The sequence below is a fragment of the Delphinus delphis genome, chromosome 15 (genome assembly GCF_949987515.2).
Source record: "Delphinus delphis chromosome 15, mDelDel1.2, whole genome shotgun sequence".
Classification (NCBI taxonomy): Eukaryota; Metazoa; Chordata; class Mammalia; order Artiodactyla; family Delphinidae; genus Delphinus; species Delphinus delphis.
Window position 1 is genome coordinate 29,162,984 of NC_082697.1, and position 18,475 is coordinate 29,181,458.

The 18,475-nt window shown below is 38.5% G+C and overlaps 1 protein-coding gene across 5 annotated transcripts in view; it reads left to right on the forward strand.

The window, feature by feature from the left end:
* PTPRA (protein tyrosine phosphatase receptor type A) overlaps nucleotides 1–18,475 on the forward strand; it is a 185,461-nt gene that overhangs the window by 102,733 nt on the left and 64,253 nt on the right. For 4 of the 5 annotated variants that reach the window (XM_060031122.1, XM_060031121.1, XM_060031118.1 and 1 more), the window contains 2 exons: nucleotides 10,842–10,920; nucleotides 12,102–12,443. In XM_060031122.1, the coding sequence (XP_059887105.1) occupies nucleotides 10,848–10,920; nucleotides 12,102–12,443 (415 nt within the window). In that variant the 5' untranslated portion in view covers nucleotides 10,842–10,847. Of the gene's footprint in view, nucleotides 1–10,841; nucleotides 10,921–12,101; nucleotides 12,444–18,475 lie in introns of those variants that run through there. The other variant, XM_060031123.1, reaches the window with a different exon arrangement.

Sequence of the window (18,475 nt, forward strand, 5' to 3'; positions counted from 1 at the left end):
TACCTGATACTTGATCATATTTTATCAATGTATTGAATATTGAATGCTTAGCTTTGTATAGATGGACTCTTAATGGAAGCTATCACAGCCAGAGTCTCTACTCTGGAGAATGTGCAGATTGGCTGAGCTCTCCTTTGCTAGTGGGAACATCATAATATTAATTCCTTGTAACATTTTTTCTTTAGCAAATGTATGCCACATTGTGCTTCCTAGCAAGAGCACCAAGGAAAATGCATTTTAGAGCACCCTCATCGTTTCCATTCCTTATCCATAGCAAGTCATAATGTTAGGAGTTGGTCTTCTTATTCTTTATAACTATCTGTATCAGGATTGGGGTTGGTTGCATATATCAGAAAATAGGTTTATTTCTTTCTTGTATATATGAAATCTGAAAGTAAGCAGGGCTGGTATGGCAGTTCAACAGTGTCATCAGAGAACTTGGTCTCTTTCTAGCTCTCTATTCTATTATCTTGAAAGTCACTTCAGGGCCCATAATGACTGCTGAGGCTCTAATCATCACATCTGAATTCTAGATTACAGGAGAGGGAGAACAGGGAAAAAAGACTCCCTACCTCCCTCCCTGTTAAACCACCTTCCTAGAGATCTCATAATATACTTTAGCTTATATCTCCTTGGCCAGAATTTAGTCACTTGTCTACACCTAGCTGAGGAATGGGCGTGTTCTCCTTAGTACTAGCATCCAGTTTTCTTTCTTTCTTCTTAGGTGAGGGTGGCATGTCTCTCCAGACCTCAGGGTTCATTGACAGGGAGTGTACATCTGGGCAAGGAGTGTTTGTCTTTGGCCAGAAGCTCAAAAATTCTTTCTTTACTAGATACTCAATATGCCTGTGATGGTTCCTTAATCTTGGGTGCAGTATATATATTTAAAATAATTTACCCCTGAAATGTGTGTAAGCATGTATAATTGATTGCAATTCAAGAGAGACTCCCTCCCCCACAAGGTACACAGCATGGTAAGTTGTAATAACACCAATATCAGCATCATAGGATTGTGAAGGATTAAGCGAGAGGAAGCATACCAAGTGCTCAGTGGAGACTGGGATTTGAGATGGGAGGGCAAGTGTGAGTGATTTAACAGCCAATGAACAATGCCCACCATCCATGTCCCCACTGCAGAATTCAGCCTCCACATGATTTCCTGGGGAACGTCTCAGATCTGCTATGCTGAATTTGAATTTTAAGAGCATTTAGGAAATGTTCTTAGACACTAAAATATTAGGAAAACAATAGCTATAATTTTTCAGAACTTGCTTTGTTGTTTGTCCTAAGGCTTTTAAGTATCGCTAATGGCATCTTGGTTTTCCTTTGTTATTTGAATGTTAAACTTTCCTGGTTTATCTCCCTAATGTATGTGCAGTGGAAACAAATTTTTTTAAGTAAGAAATGTTTTTGTAATGAAAAAAGAACTGTATATTAGCCTTTTGTCTGGGTGTGGTGGGGTAGGAGAAAGGATACAGTGTGTATGCCATTGTGTCCAATAAATTAGGGAACTGCCCAGACCTTCATGACTCATCTCCCAAAGCCTCCCTGCTCATTTATTCTATACTCACATAACCAAAGGCTTATTATTCACAAGGGTGTTTGAAAAAAATGAAAAATGTATAAGCTTGAGTTTCTTCCATTATTTGGCTTTCCTGGAGTATATAATTCAGTCTTTACTCAGGCCACTGTTGCCCAATCAAAAATAACGTGTAAGGACCTCCTGGTGGCGCAGTGGTTAATAATCCGCCTGCCAGTGCAGGAGACACAGGTTCAAGCCCTGGTCTGGGAAGATCCCACATGTCGCGGAGCAACTAAGCCCGTGGGCCACAACTACCAAGCCTGCGCTCTAGAGCCCGCGAGCCAGAACTACTGAAGCCCGCATGCCTAGAGGCCGTGCTCCACAACAAAGGGAAACCACCACAGTGAGAAGCCCGCGCACCGCAACAAAGAGTAGCCCCCACTCACCGCAACAAGAGAAAGCCTGCACGCAGCGATGAAGACCCAACGCAGCCAAAAAATAATTAATTAATTAATTAATATTAAAAATGTGTAAGATAGAGGAGGAAATCATATACAGTTAACTCCTACCTAACAAAAGCAAACAGAAAGACTGGTTAAAATGATTGTGGTATATCCATATGATAAAGCACTTATGCAGCTACTGAAAAGAAAAGTAGCTGGAAAGTATTGATGTGGAAGATATCCAGAATTTATTATTTAAGTAAAAATGCAAGCTGTAGACAGCAGATCTACTATCCTGTTTATTTATTTATTTTTTATGTGTAGGTATATAATTTTATAGTATAGAAAATCTCTAAAGTATATGAAAGAAAGTGTTTAGTGATCACTTTTGGGAAATGGGACAGGCAGGAGGTGAATGAGACTTAGATTTTTCTTTATATCCATCGGTTCCGTTTGTATGTCTTTTGTTGTTGTTGTTTGGCTGTGCCATGCCTAGCTTGCAGGATCTTAGTTCCCTGACCAGGGACTGAACCCGGGCCCCGGCAGTGAAAGCACTGAGTCCTAACCACTAGACCACCAGGGAATTCCCTGTTTGTATGTCTTGTAATGAGCATGCTTTATTTATTTATTTTAATAGCTTATAATTTCAGTGAAGGGGAGGAGGACCAATGTCTTTCCTATATAAGAAAAGTAATCTATTAATAAATAACATTAAAAGATTCCACTCATTTCAGTTAGAAGATGAATAAGGTCTAAGGATCTAACATAAAAGATGGTAACTATATTTGACAATACTCTATTGTATAATTGAAATTTGCTAAGAGATTAGAACTTAAATTTTCTCTGCCCCCAAAAAAGATAAACAGGTGAGGTGATGAATGTATTAATTAATTAGATGGGGGAAATTCTTTCACAGTGTATATGTATATAGTATCACCACAATGTACACTTTAAATATCTTATAATTTTATATGTCAGTTTTACCTTAGTGAAGCTGAAATTTTAAAAAACAAAGATTCCATTCATAATGGTAACATAATATAAAAAAACCAGGAAGAAATGAATAGGACAAAAAATACAGTAACACTTTGAACATAAAAACTTGAATAAATGGGCAAAATACTAAAAACTTGATTAAATGGGCAAAATACTATGTCCCAAGATTATGCAATGCAATACCATGAAAATACCAGTTCTCTCAGAACTGATTTTTGTAATCAGCCTTTTATTCTAAACATTTCAAATGTAGAGAAGAGTTGAGAGAATTTTATATCCACCCAGCAAAATTCTACAATTAACATTTTACTCTACTGTATCTGTCTATCCATCCCCTGTATTCATCAATCCATATTGTTTTTATGTATTTCAAAGTAAGTTGTGTATATCAGTATACTTCTTCCCAGTTATTTAAGCATACATATCATTTACAACATGTGTTTATGGGTGGAATCTTTTTAGAGATAAAATTTATGTACAGTGAAATGCACAAATCTTAAGTTATCATTCAGTGAGTTCTGAAAAATTCATACACCCACACAACCCATTTCCTTGTCAAGATACAGAATATTACTGTTGTCCAGGAAGTACCCTCATGTTCCTTTTCAGTAAATCCTCCCATCTCTTTCCCAGGCAACCATTGTTCTGATTTTTCCACCACAGATTAGTTTTGCTTTTTCTAGAACTTCATCTGTATGGAGTCATATGTTATGTAAGGCTTTTTTCACTCAGCATGATGTTTTTTAGATTCATCCATGTTTTTGTGTATATCAGCAGTTCTTTCCTTTTTATTACTGAGTAATATTCCATTGTAAGAAAAAAACCACTTACCGTTTATATATTCTGTTAGCGATAGTTACTTGGATTATTTTCAGCTTTTTGTTATGAACATTCTTGTACTAGTCTTTTCTTGGACATATGTTCTTATTTCTCTTGTGTAAATATGTAGAAATGGAATTATTGGGTCATAAAGTTAGGTGTATATTTAGTTTTAAAAGAAGTTGTCAGACAAACTAATTTTTAAAATAAAATAAAAGTATCACAAATAGCTCATCTAAAAATCATCCTGTGACAAGGCAGAACCATTCCTACTATTAGAATTTGTGCACAGGCTTCCTGGCATCATGCAGACTATAGCTGAAAGGGAGGGCTGGTTTCCTTCTGACGTTTGATAGTGCATATTTCCCTCAGATTCAAACTATTTACCTGTTCATCTGTGTCAAGACTAGGCCTTCGTCATAGAACCAGCTTTCAAAATCCTCAATTCAGAGAGAGGTATGGGGAAGAGATAAATTTGGGAGAGTATGGGATGTCAATAAATCAGATGTGACAGAGAGGTTGAGGGATTTAACAACAAAGAAGTCGTGTGTGTGTGTGTGTGTGTGTGTGTGTGTGAGAGAGAGAGAGAGAGAGAGAGAGAGAGAGAGAGACAGACACACACAGAGAAGGGTGGGGAAGAGAGGAAGAGAAAGGGGGATGGGCGAAGGAGAAAGAAATACCAGTGGGCTTTTCCTCTTGTGAATTTTTAAAAATATATTTATTTATTTATTTATTTATGGCTGCATTGGGTCTTAGTTGCAGCATGCAGGATCTTTCGTTGAGTCATGCAGGCTCTTTGTTGCGGTGCACAGGCTTCTCTCTAGTTGCAGTGCGCAGGCTCTCTAGTTGTGGCATGCAGGATACAGAGCACGTGGGCTCTGTAGTTGTGGTACATGGGCTCTCTAGTCGTGGTGCACGGGCTTAGTAGTTGGAGCGCATGGGCTTAGTTACCCCACGTCATGTGGGATCTTAGTTTCCCAACCAGGGATGGAACCCACGTCCCCTGCATTGGAAGGCGGATTCTTAACCACCAGACCACTAGGGAAGTCCCTCCTCTCATGAATTTTGAGTTTTTTGCAAAAGTTATTATTATTGTTTTTTTGGCTGTGTGGGGTCTTCATTGCTGCACGCGGGCTTTCTCTAGTTGCGGAGAGCGGGGGCTACTCTTTGTTGCAGTGTGTGGGCTTCTCATTTCAGTAGCTTCTCTTGTTGCGGAGCACGGGCTCTCTAGGTGCACGGGCTTCAGTAGTTGTGGCACGTGGGCTCGGTAGTTGTGGCTCGCAGGCTCTAGAGTGCAGGCTCCGTAGTTGTGACACACAGGCTTAGTTGCTCTGCGGCATGTGGGATCTTCCCGGACCAGGGATGGAACCCATGTCCCCTGCACTGGCAGGCGGATTCTTAACCACTGCGCCACCAGGGAAGTCCCGCAAAAGTTATTTTTAAGATGGTTCAAAATTTTTAAAAAAGGCTTGTGTGCTGAAATAAAATGATCTCCAAAGAGCCTCATTTTGTTTAACAGCTGCATAGTATTCCATTTTATGAATATGCCATAATTTATTTAAACACGTCTCCCTCTCCCACTGATAAACATTTAGGTTATTTTCAGTCTCTTTCTATTGCAGACTATGTTTCATTGAATAACCTGTATATTGGCCACTTTAAAAGTATGGGTATATCTGTAAAATTCTCAAGTAGAATTGTGTCAAAGTGTTTGTGCTTTTGTAATTCTGATAAATATTTACAGATCATATGAGAGTACTTGTTTACACAAACCCTTGCCCCAACGCAGTGTTGTTAAAGTTTTTTTATATTTGCCTATCTGACATGTGAAAAATGATATCACAGTATGGCTTTAATTTGGCTTTCTTTGATCATGAGTGAGTTTAAGCATTTTTTTTTATTAAGAGAACTGTTCAGTTTTCTGTGAATTGTCTGTTTCGTCTCTTTTACTCTTTTGCCATCTCTTAATCTGTAGGAGTCCTTTATATATCGAGGAAAATAGACCTTTGTGAATGAGTTGGAAATATTTTTAAAGAGCTCATTCTTTAAAAATATGGAGGTAGCTGTTTTAGTGGAATGGTGGAAAAAGAAGCCAGATTGCCATGGAGACAACTCTTTCTAGAAATTTGGCTGTGAAGTGGAGTAGAGAGAATGCTAGCTGGAGGATTGATATAGATTAAAAGGAGTTCTTTTCTTTGAGAAATTCTTAATTGTGTTTAAATGCTGTTATGAAAGGGCGTTAAACCTAGGAGATGGTGTTAGAGGATCTACAGGACAAGGTTCCTAAGGGACTGAGATTCTTGGGAGGAATTGCAGAGAAGGAAGAAATTTGTAAATAAGGTGACTGGTAGGTAAGGGTATCCCAGTCTAGTAGTTTCTCTTATCTCTGAAGTGAAGGCAAGGCCAACAGCCAAGGATGTGAGAGGAGATGGTTGGAGAGGAGAGGAGGTTCTTTGAAATCACTGAAGCATTAGAGAGAGAGCTGAGTAGGGAAATATAGAAAGATTGCAGAAAGTGTTCAGAGTTCCACTGAGGCAGAAACAGTGATCTTAACCTATGGGTTGTTTGATTTTCTTAAGGAACATTTGGCAGTCCAGGTGTAGGGCTGACAGTTGGATTAGTTCAGGGTTGGGGACTATTTCCCCCATGTAGGTGTAATAGAAGAACAACGTAGCAAAAGAATTTAGGATATTAGCAAGGTAGTGATTGAGCTAACACCAAGTTTTCTTGGTTGAGTAGAGAAGGAAATAAGACAGAACAGAGATATTGGAAAGAAAATTAGAGGTTCAAGGGACTGAAATCCTGGGTGAGGTCAAAGTGCAGGTATAGTAGACAAGAGTGTGAACTGCAAGGGTAAGGGAGTATGGTTGGAGAGTGGGAAAGTAAGATTCAGTATGAGAGCTTTTCCTGGTGCTGACAAAATCTAGAGTGCAGGGCTTCCCTGGTGGCGCAGTGGTTGAGAGTCCACCTGCCGATGCAGGGGACATGGGTTCGTGCCCCGGTCTGGGAGGATCCCACATGCCACGGAGCGGCTGGGCCCGTGAGCCATGGCTGCTGAGCCTGCGCGTCTGGAGCCTGTGCTCTGCAACGGGAGAGGCCACAGCAGTGAGAGGCCCTCATACTGCAAAAAAAAAAAAAAAAAATCTAGAGTGCAGCCATTGTCATGACAAGCCCCAGTGGAGTGGAGGTATAAGGTCATTGGAGGTGAGGAAGTCAGGGAACTCAGAGACTTGTCTGGATGTGAATTGTGGCTGTCATCTGTAAAGATGTTGAAACAAAATCTTCCAGGAGAATATCAGGACTTTGGAATGGGAAGAAAACTGTGAGCCACAATGCAGTGTCTTCAGTGACAAGTGAGTGCCAGGAAATCATAAGGCAAAAAAGCCCTCAAGAACAGGGCGTATTAGAGCAGACTCCAGGAAAAATGGTTTGTATATGGCATCCTAGAGGACTGAGGAAACCTCAACTGTACTTCCTGACTTTGCAGCTTTGGAATACTTGGAATGAAAGACTTGGAGACTGGAGGAGGGAAAGTTAAGCATAGGTGTGGTTGCAGTTTAGTCAGGGTGTCAGAACTCACAGGAATTTACCTGAGGGTCTTTATATCCTCTGGGAAGAATGAGGCCTTTACGATGGTTTTCCTGGTTGTGGTCCATGGATCTACCTTGTTACTGACATGGCTCTTCTTAAATTCTGACATGCCTCTCACTCCCTAGTTTATGCATACAAATCCTCTCCAACTTGCCATCCAGTATGCATTTGTTCTTTTCCTTGAATTCTTTCACTTCACTTTCCTCTGCAGTTTCCTTCCTTTAGTTTTGCTTCTTATATTCATGTTTTGTAGTGAAATCTATTTTCTTTTTAACTTACTTTTATTGATTATTTTTATTTATAAAAATATCATGCTCCTTATTTGAAAAATCTTGGAAATAAAATACAATATAAAGAAAATAAAAATCAAAAATGCTGTGCTAAAATGTTTATAGATTTTTCCTTCCAGGCTTACTTTCATGCATATACATTCATATACATACATAAATTTAGTTGAGATCAAATGGTATATTCAGAGTTTTTTTAGTATTTATTTACTTATTTTATTATTATTTATTTGGTTGTGCCAGGTCTTAGTTGCAGCTCTCAGGCTCCTTAGTTGCTGCTCTCAGGCTCCTTAGTTGCAGCTCTCAGGTTCCTTAGTTGCTGCTCTCAGGCTCCTTAGTTGCAGCTCTCAGGCTCCTTAATTGTGGTGTGTGAACTCAGTTGCAGCATGCATGTGAGATCTAGTTCCCTGACCAGGGATCAAACCTAGGCCTCCTGCATTCGGAGCATGGAGTCTTAACCACTGCACCACCAGGGAAGTCCCTATATTCAGTTTTGATCTGACGGGGTTTTTTAAGCTTAAAAATGATGGGCTTGTTCCATTTTCTTAAATTCTTCGAATATAGCATATCGAGTAGCAACAATTATTGTCTTGAAGAGCAGCGTAATACTACTGACTTTTCCCTATTTTCCCTATTTTTGGGTATTTGGATTGTTTGTATTTTTCCACTTAATGAATAGCTCCATATCATTTTAATCTGAGTTTCAGATTATTTACATATACTCAAGAATAGAACCTTGGAAATGGGTCAGAAAACAATGTGGGCACCTTTAAGATTCTTGTATAATCTTTCTGGAAAGGAGTTTGTTATTATAGGCTAATTGGTATTACCATCAGTAGTTTGAGTTCTGTTTTGAGTACCAAGGAGCACAATTGCTTGTGTCATATGGTAAGAATATGTTTAGTTTTGTAAGAAACCACCAAACTGCCTTCCAAAGTGGCTACACCATTTTGAATTCCCACAATGAATGAGAGTTTATGCTGCTCTGCAGAAGCACCGGGATTTGATGTTGTCAGTGTTTTGGATTTTGGGCATTCTGATAGGTGTGTAGTGGTGTCTCATTGTTTTAATTTGCAATTCCCTAATGACATATGTTGCTGAACATCTTTTCATATGCTTTTTTGCCATTTGTGTATCTTCTTTGGTGAGGTGTCTGTTCAGGTCTATTTTTTAATTGGGTTGATAGTTTTTTTATTGTTGAGTTTTAAGAGTTCTTGATTTTGGATAGCAGTCCTTTACCTGATGTGTGTTTGGCAAATATTTTCTCGCAGTCTGTGGCTTGTCTTCTCATTCTCTTGACATTGTCTTTTGTAGAGCAGAAGTTTTTAATTTTGATGAAGTACAGCTTATTATTTTTTTATGGCTCTGCCTTTGGTGTTGTATCTTAAAAGTCATTGCTAAACCCAAGGTCATGTAGATTTTCTCCTATGTTATCTTCCAGGAGTCTTTTGCATTTACATCTAGGTCTGTGATTCATTTTGAGTTAATTTTTGTGAAGGGTATAAGGTCTGTGTCTAGATTTTTTTTCTTTCTTTTTTTTGTATATGTATGCCGAGCTATTCCAGCACCATTGTTTGAAAAGACTATCTTTGCTCCATTGTATTGACTTTGCTCCTTTGTAAAAGATCCATTGACTATATTTATGTGGGTCTGTATCTGGGTTCTCTCTCATGTTCCATTGGTCTATTTGTCTGTTCTTTCACCAATACCACACTGCCTTGATTACTATTTGCTTTTTTATATTACTATTTGCTTTTACAGTAATCCTCCAACTTTGCTTCAGTATTGAGCTACCTATTCTCTGTCTTTTGCATCTCTATATAAACTTAACCAGTTCTTGATATCCACAAAGTAGCTTGGTAGGATTTTGATTGAGATTGCACTGAATCTGTAAACCAGGTTGGGAAGAACTGACGTCTTGACAATATTGAGTCCTCCTATCCATGAACATTGTTTATGATTGATTTCTTTTATATTTTGTAGCTTTTATTTTTTTCTATTGTCAGATATTCCATTTTTACCTTTGTGATTTATTCCTTTGTGATTTCTTACAATGCATTTATGTTTAGAAAATCCTTCCTCACTCTGCACTCACATTTGCATTTATTCCCTCTTAAAATGTGTTTGTAAGCATTTAATTTTTCAGCCCATCTGGATCTTATTTTGATATATGGAATGCGGTGATGGTCTAACCCCCTCCCCGCAAATACATTGTTATTTTTCCTAAAACCATGTCCTATTGGTTTATCAAAAATAGACATGGATACATACATAATAATCAGCCTTCCAATCTGTTTTCTAACCCTTATGGAGGGAATTGTATGCTTTCCCAATTTTGGATAATGATCGGGGGGAGGAGGGGAACTGGTCAAATCTTGTATGGCTGTACCTTGGGAAGGCCACTGGCTGAACCCAATTCCCTGCTAGGCATGGTTATTGGTACCAGAGGCAAACTCCTGGGATGTGCATAAACCACCTGCATTTCTTCACACTTCCTCAGAGATTGTCATGTGCCCCATGGAGAGGCATGTGCTGATTCCCTTGGAGAGTCACTACCATATTAAATTACCTCTAGGCTGTGAGTCTCATGAAAATGGGACCTCTGAGGGTATTGCTCCCTAGTTGTTTCCCTAGTACCCAGCTTAGTATAGGGCATAGACATCTGAATGGATGAATGAGCCACTACTACCAATGGGAATGTGCCATAGCCCTCTGATATGGTTTGAAGTGAAATAAAAGGTTGAGAACAGCTGTATAACGTCTGCTTTGGAGGGCAGTACATTCATGCAGTCAACCTACCTTCTCCATACTTCTCATTCTGAAGACACTAAAGCTGCACATAGCAATTAACTGGGAAGCTTTTAAACGGATTGCTACCTGCCTCTCACCCCCAGAGATGTAGTCTGGCGCAGGGATTTGTTGTTGTTGTTGTTAAGTTCTTTGAGTGATTCTAAAGTACAGCCAAGGTGGAGAACCACTGCTCTTACTTATAGTTGTGTAAAGATTCAATTAAGTAGCTGGATTCCTGGGGAATTGTGCTTACCAGACTCCCAAAAGATCATTGGTCCTGTGTGTGCACTTTAATAGCTAGGAAGAGTTTGCCCAATATACTCCTTTGGTGAATAGTTTGGACATAGTTACCGTATAACGGGACCTTATCTAAAATGGCTCTCTATTTTCCAGGTCAACATGGATTCCTGGTTCCTTCTTGTTCTGCTTGGCAGTGGTCTGATACATGTTGGTGCCAACAACACTACCATAGGTAAAGTGCCATTTGATAAGACTGGTATTAGGAATAGAATTTTGGTTTTATGTTTAATGACCCAAATTTGAAGGCCTCGGTGATACTGAAGAAAGAAAAAATATTAAAGTTGTACTTAAAAGTGATAGTAAAATGTCTTTGCACATCTCTGGGTTATAGTGTATGCTATGCTCAGCATTGTTCTATATACCATATACTACTTTAAATAAAGAGATTATGTATTCATTCCTGAAAAGTTAAAAAAAAGAAAAGAAAACGGTTGCTATTTAAGACTCATATATTGATTCTGAGGAACTAAGTAAAGAATCCCGTTTCTCCCTCCATTAGACAGTAATCCTTTGGAAATGAGGGAAGGATTCAGCATTAAAAGAAGAGTATGTGCTGCTTGGCATATACCCAGAGAAAACTGTAATTCAAAAAGATACATGCACCCCTATGTTCATAGCCGCACTGTTCACAATAGCCAAAACATGGAAACAACCTAAATGTCGATCAACAGATAAAGATGTGGTACATATATACAATGGACTACTACTCAGCCATAAAAAAGAATGGAAAAAAAAGGAACGAAATAATGCCATTTGTAGCTACTTGGATACAACTAGAGATTATCATACTAAGTGAAGTAAGAAAGATCCCATATGATACCACTTATATGTGGAATCTAAAATATGGCACAAATGGACCTATCTACGAAACAGAAATAGAGTCACAGACATAGAGGACAGACTTGTTGTTCCAAGGGGGAGAGGGGGAGGGAGAGGGAGGGACTGGGAGTTTGGGGTTGGTAGATGCAAACTATTACATTTAGAATGGATAAAGAACAGGGTCCTACTATATAGCACAGGGAACTATATCCAATCTCCTGGAACAAACGATAATGGAAAAGAATATTAAAAAAGAATGTATATATATATGTGTAACTGAGTCACTTTGCTATACAGCAGAGATTGACAGAACATTGTAAGTCAATTATACTTCAATTTTTTTAAAAGATAATAAAATAAAAGAGGGTGAGTGTGTGTGTGTGTGTGTGTGTGTGTGTGTGTGTGTGTGTGTGTATCTGCTCATTGGTCTCCAAGTGTTTGAGAGTGTAGTAAGGGCTTGCTGCTTTGTGCCTCATACCTGTTGAGCTCTCAAATTCTTTGTGTGATGTTTTCTTGCTTTTTTTGTGTTTGTAGTTTCACCTTCAGTAGGCGTTACAACATCTATTAAAGCATCTACAGCAGAATCACTTAAAGAAGAGACCAAAACTTCAAATCCTACTTCTTCAGTAACTTCTCCTTCCTTGGCACCAACATCCAGCCCAAGCCTAACTCTGGGACCCACCTATGTAACCACTGTCAATTCTTCAGACTCTGACAATGGGACCACAAGAACAGTAAGCACCAATTCTGTAGTCACTGCAGTTTCACCAAATGGAACATGGCTTCCAGATAACCAGTTCACAGATACCAGAACAGAACCTTGGGAGGGAAATGCCAGCACTGCAGCAACCACTCCAGAAACCTTTCCTCCTTCAGGTACTAGAGGTGGTTTCTATTTGTTCTTTCTTTTCCTCTTTGAGTTTGTTCACCCTTTTATTTTTTTTGTTTGTGTTTTCTAGCAATAAAATTTCTTGAAATAAGTAAAATCGCCCAAGCACAAAGTAATGAAACCTAGATACAGGGGATTCTCAGGAATATCTGGTTAACATAGTTAAGAGGAAAGAAGATAGGGGACTTCCCCTGTGGTCCAGTGGTTAAGACTCTGCACTTCCAATGCAGGGGGCCCAGGTTCAATCCCTGGTCAGGGAACTGAGATCCTGCATGCCGTGTGGCCAAAAAAAAAAAAGGAGGTAAGAAGAGAGATTCTGGAGGTTATCCTGCTTTGCATGGGATCCTGGTTAGACTGGGGAGACTTAATCATGTTTAATGGTAGAGAAGAAGATTGAAAATATAAGAGAAAGAGGAGAGCTAATTGATGATGTGAGAGACTGAAGATTAAAGGGTAGTGAAACTGAGTAATAGTATTAGCCTTGAAAAGGAAGGAATCCATGGAGACCATGGGAAGGAGAAGGGGTCTGGGTGTCTATAACAATTAGATAAGAGTGGAAGGCCTGTGGCCAGGAGTAGAGTTAGGAAGAAGAATTCAGGGAAACAGTTAAGTTACACTGCCAGTTTGTTCAGGGCCTCAGCCCAGCCCACTTCTCTTCTTGGATCAATCACTGGTTGAAGTGGAAGTGGCTTTGAAGATAGAATCAGAGACCTAAATCTGAGACCAGGTGGGGTAGGGCAAATTTCCGAGGACTGGAGGGGGTTCCTCTAAGGGCTTCTGTGAGTAGTAAAGGAAATAATTGTTCCCCGACAGCTATATAATTGTCATTACTTTTCTAGCAAAAATCACTGTTACTCTTTGGTCTTATCCCCTTGGCTCATATTTTTTCCTTGTTAGAAGGTCAGTGCCCCATATGGAATCACATATGGCTCCTGGGGGGCATATTTACTGAATTGAATCTCATTTGCTGATGACATCTTTTAGCTAGACCTTACAACTCAGACCCTGCACCTGCCAGCTTTAATCCCATATGTTCTACTATAAAGGTTATGCAGCATTTGCGGTTAAGAGCACAATCTGCTGAGCCACACTACTTGATTTTGAATCCTAACTCTGCCATACACTAGCTGTGTGAGAATAGGCAAGTCTATTTAACCACTTTACCTCAGTTTCTTCATCAGTATATAAGAATGAATGATGATGATAGTACTTACTTCATAAAGGAGCTGTTAGGATTAAACAAGTTAATATGGGTAAAATATTTATAATGGGGCCTACGTATGGTAAGCACTAATTTTAAGTGTTAGGCATCGTACTACGAGTTTTATAGAAGTAATTCCTGTAAAGTATCCTATGGATCCTATTAAGTAGGTTCTATTTTATGTTTTATAGGTGAAGGAGTTTTACAGTGTTTTTCAAAGCACAGGTCATGACCGATTCTTGAAATCAGTTTAGTGAGCCACCACAAATTTGTGTGTGTGTGGATGGTCCTCTTCCATTTTTATTCTTTTCATGTTACATATATTATTTTGTAAAACTTTTGTTTCAAAAAAACAAAACACATACTGAGTAATGGTGTAAAAATTTATTTCTTTCTGTAAATTATGGCCATTGCTTAGAGAGGAAAAGCAAAATAACTTATACAAGCTGAAGTAGTAAATGGAAAAGGTGAGACTGTCACTGACTGTCTTCACGGCCTATGTTCTTCTGTACTGTCTTTCATTTAACAATTCTGTGAGATGACCAGGAGTAATTATCTCTTTTTAGTAGTTGCTTGACGTAAGACCTTAGAGGTTAAATAATTTGCCTTAGATCTGAAGGCTGTCAAGTAGCAAGTAAGACCTATTTCTCACTTCTGTGGTCTCTCCACACTGCTGTTAGGGAACCGAGTTTTCTATAATCTGCTGTAGGTCCAAATTATGCCATAGCTGAGAAACCAGTTACTATACAGTTAAAACATTTCATGTCTCAGAGGAGGCTGAGACTGCCTTTCACTGGTGGCTCTTATTCAAGATCAGTAGAAGGAAAACTTTATGGTACATCAGGTGTTACAGCCTGAAACCCCACATCTGCCGTGTCACCACCATTTTATCAATCCTCCCATAATTGTTACATCATAACTTTTGGTAAAATCAGTATTTGATGTTTTATATTACTATGACTATATAATACTATTCCATGCTGAGCTGTGATGTGATTATTTTCTCTTTCTTGTACAACTTTTTTCTGGATTTCATAATTACCTTTTTTTTTTTGCTATTGGAAGCCGCTTCTTCCCAAACTTTCCATAGGTTTGTAATACGGTTAGTTTTCCACAAAGTCAGACCTATTAGATAATCTGTTTATTTCTTTTTTACCTAGAGATCGTCCTCCTGAGTCCTCCATTGTCATTGTCTTATTGAAGCCTAGGTTTTTTCTGATCACTAGGGCTGCTACTCAAATGTCAGCCTGGGATTTCCCTTCTCTATCATTCTGGGAATTTCCTTTGCTGCTTCCTGGCTTCCATATTGTCTTCTTTCATGGATTACCCCATCACTTGATAGAACGTATCCTCCAGTAGCTTCCTGAGAAAGGGGTCCATGGGAGGTAAATTGCATGAGGAATTACATGTCTAAAAATATCTTTAGGGGTGTGTATAGAATTTGAGGACATATTTTTTTTCCCTGGAATTTTTAAAGCATTGTCCTAACTGACTTCTAATTCCCAGGCTTGGAGAATTCTACTGCTATCCTGATTCCTAATTGTTTGTCTTTAAAGATCTTCTCTTCATCATTGGTGCCCTGAAATTTCATAGTAATGGGTCTTGATGTGTGTCTTTTTCTTTCATTAATTATTTTGGGATAGGAGCTTTGGAGCTTTTGTCCTTCAGTTCTGGAAATTTTTCTTGTATTTGTTCAAAAATGTTCTTCCCTCTTCCATTTTCTCTGTTCTGTTTGTCTAAAATCCTTATTATTTGGATGTTGGACATATCCTGAATTAATTCTTTAATCTTAATTTTTCTTTTCTATTGACCTTTGCTTTGAGTTTTTTTTTCACTTTTCTAAAATAGCAAGTGTGTGTGTATATATATATATATATATACACACACACACATACATACCTTTTTTCTTCCATTTATAACACAGATAATAAATGTACTGTGTACATTTCTACACATTACTTTTTCAGTTAGCCTATCATACTTTTTCTATATTATAGTAAGGGGCTATCTCATTGTATGGCTTTACCTTGATGTAGTTATCCAGTCTGCCCTATTAGCCAATGTTAAGGTTGGTTTTTCTTTTCAATTAATCAATCTATTTATTTATTTTGGGCTGCATTGGGTCTTCGTTGCTGCGTGCGGGCTTTCTTTAGTTGCTGTGAGCAGGGCCTACTCTTCATTGTGCTGCAAGGGCTTTTCATTGCGGGGGTTTCTCTTGTTGCAGAGCATGGGCTGTAGGCGCACGGGCTTTAGTAGTTGTGGCTCGTGGGCTTTAGGGTGCACGCTCAGTAGTTGTGGCGCATGGGCTTAGTTGCTCCGTGGCATGGGGGGGATCTTCCTGGACGAGGGATCGAACCCGTGTCCCCTGCATTGGCAGGTGGATTCTTAACCACTGTGCCACCAGGGAAGTCCCCCCACTGTTTTAATGACTGTAACTTTATAAAATACTTAATGTTTGATAAGATGAGTTATCCCTTGTTAATCTTATTTTTCAGAATTTTGCTAGCATTTCTTGATTGTTTTTCTCCATAAGTGTTATAATCAACTTGTATAGCTGGAAAAAAGTTTTTATAGATCATGTTAAGTTTATAGATTAACAGGGACAATTGATATTTTTAATTCTTCCTATCCAAGAATGCTGCATATTCCATTTGCTGAAGTCTTTTATTTTGTATTTCTTGGAAGTGTTTTAAAATTTTCACCGCTCGTGTTGCACGTGCTTTGTTCAGCTTATTTCTACATATTTCAAAGGTTTTTCTTTTTGTTTTGATTTTTGTTAGTATAGGTGGAATATGGTATCTTCTAACTGGTTGCTGTTGGGGCTATGAAACCTATTTTTTTAAATCGAGATACAATTGACATATAATACTGTTTTAGTTTTAGCTGTACAACATAAGGCCATTGATTTTTGTACTTACAATATATTTTATACTGATCATCTTAATTAATTTCCTTTGTGTTTGACATAATTTTCTTCAATTATCATAAGTTTTCAAATCATCTCATCTGCAAATATCTCTTTTTATTATTATTATTTTTTTTTTTTTTTTCTTTTGCGGTACACGGGCCTCTCACTGTTGTGGCCTCTCCCGCCGCGGAGCACAGGCTCCGGATGCACAGGGTCAGTGGCCATGGCTCACAGGCCCAGCCGCTCCGCGGCATGTGGAATCTTCCCGGACCAGGGCACGAACCCACGGCCCCTGCATCGGCAGGCGGACTCTCAACCACTGTGCCACCAAGGAAGCCTGAAATATCTCTTTTTAAATTTCCAAATATTTAGATCTCTTTCCTTCTGTTTAAATGAATTGGTGAATACCTCTAGAACAAAGTTAGGAAATAATAGTAAAAGTAGATAGCCTTGTTTTGTACTTGATTCTAAGGAGGATGATCTCAGTCGTTTTTCATTAAACATGGTGTTGACTTTTGCGTTGAGATAAACATATTTATCATGCTCAGGATTTATTGACTCATTCCTGTTTTAAAGAGTATTTATGTCAAGAAGCAGTGTTAAATTTTGCCAGTTGCCAGCTGAGCATCATTGAGCAAGATCTGTATGGGTCTTTTTCTTTTTTTTATCATATGCTTCAGTGAATCATATTAATTGATTTTCTAATTTTGAACTATTTACATTCCAGCAAAAATAGCTCCACTTGGTCTTGTATTTTTCTTGAATAACTGTTGCAATTTATTTGATATTATTTTATTTCGAATTTTTTCATTGATATTTCTGAGTTGTTTCTTTTTTTGTTAAAGATTTAATTTTTAATTTATTTTTGGCTGCGTTGGGTCTTTGTTGCTGTACTTGGGCTTTCTCTAGTTATGGAGAGCAGGGGCTCCTCTTCGTTGCGGTGCACGGGCTTCTCCTCGTGGCGGCTTTTCTTGATGCAGAGCACAGGCTCTAGGTGTGCGAGCTTCAGTAGTTGTGGCATGTGGGCTATAGAGCGCAGGCTCAGTAGTTGTGGTGCGCGGGCTTAGTTGCTCCACGTCATGCAGGATCTTCCCGAACCAGGGATCGAACCCGTGTCCCCTGCATTGGCAGGTGGATTCTTATCCACTGTACCACCAGGGAAGTCCCTGTAAGTTATTTCTAAATGAGATTGGTATATGTGTTTCCTTTGTATGTATGCTATTTTTGATAAGTTTTGTTTGTCAGTGTTTTGTTTTGCTTCATAGAAAGAATTGAAGTATACCTAGAAAATTTTGCATTTCATTTAGATTTTCAAAATTATTCAAATAGATTTGAGGAAAAGTCATCCCTTAGGGTTAATTTCTTACATAGCTGTGACTATTTCTTATTTTATATATTTAAGTCCTTTTTCCTGTTTAGGTTGACTAACCATTTATCTATTTCATGGTTTGTTGCTTTTTTCTTCTAAAGAACCTGCTATTGTATATTTATTAGTTCTGTCACTTTTCAGTTTTTTATTTCATTAATTTCTTTTATTCTTATTTTTTCTGCTTTTCTTAGATTTATTTTGTGCTTTTTCTATCTTCCTGGATTGAATGCTTCATTTGCTTATTTTTATTCTTAATTAATATGTATTTAATGCTATGAATTTTTTATAAGCACAGCTTTAGGCGTATCCTATAAGTGTTCCTGTAGGTAGTTATATTAGTTAGGGAGTGGTCTAAGCTACTCTGACAAAGATATACCGAAATTCATTGACCACTTAAGTCACTTAAGACACAGATGTGTCTTTCTCTCCCCTTTCACATTCCAGAAGTAGACAGGGGGGCTTTACCTCATCAGAGACCAAATTCCTTTTTTCTTGTGCCTCTGGCATCCTGACAGTTGCCCTCATCTGCTTGGTCAAGAGA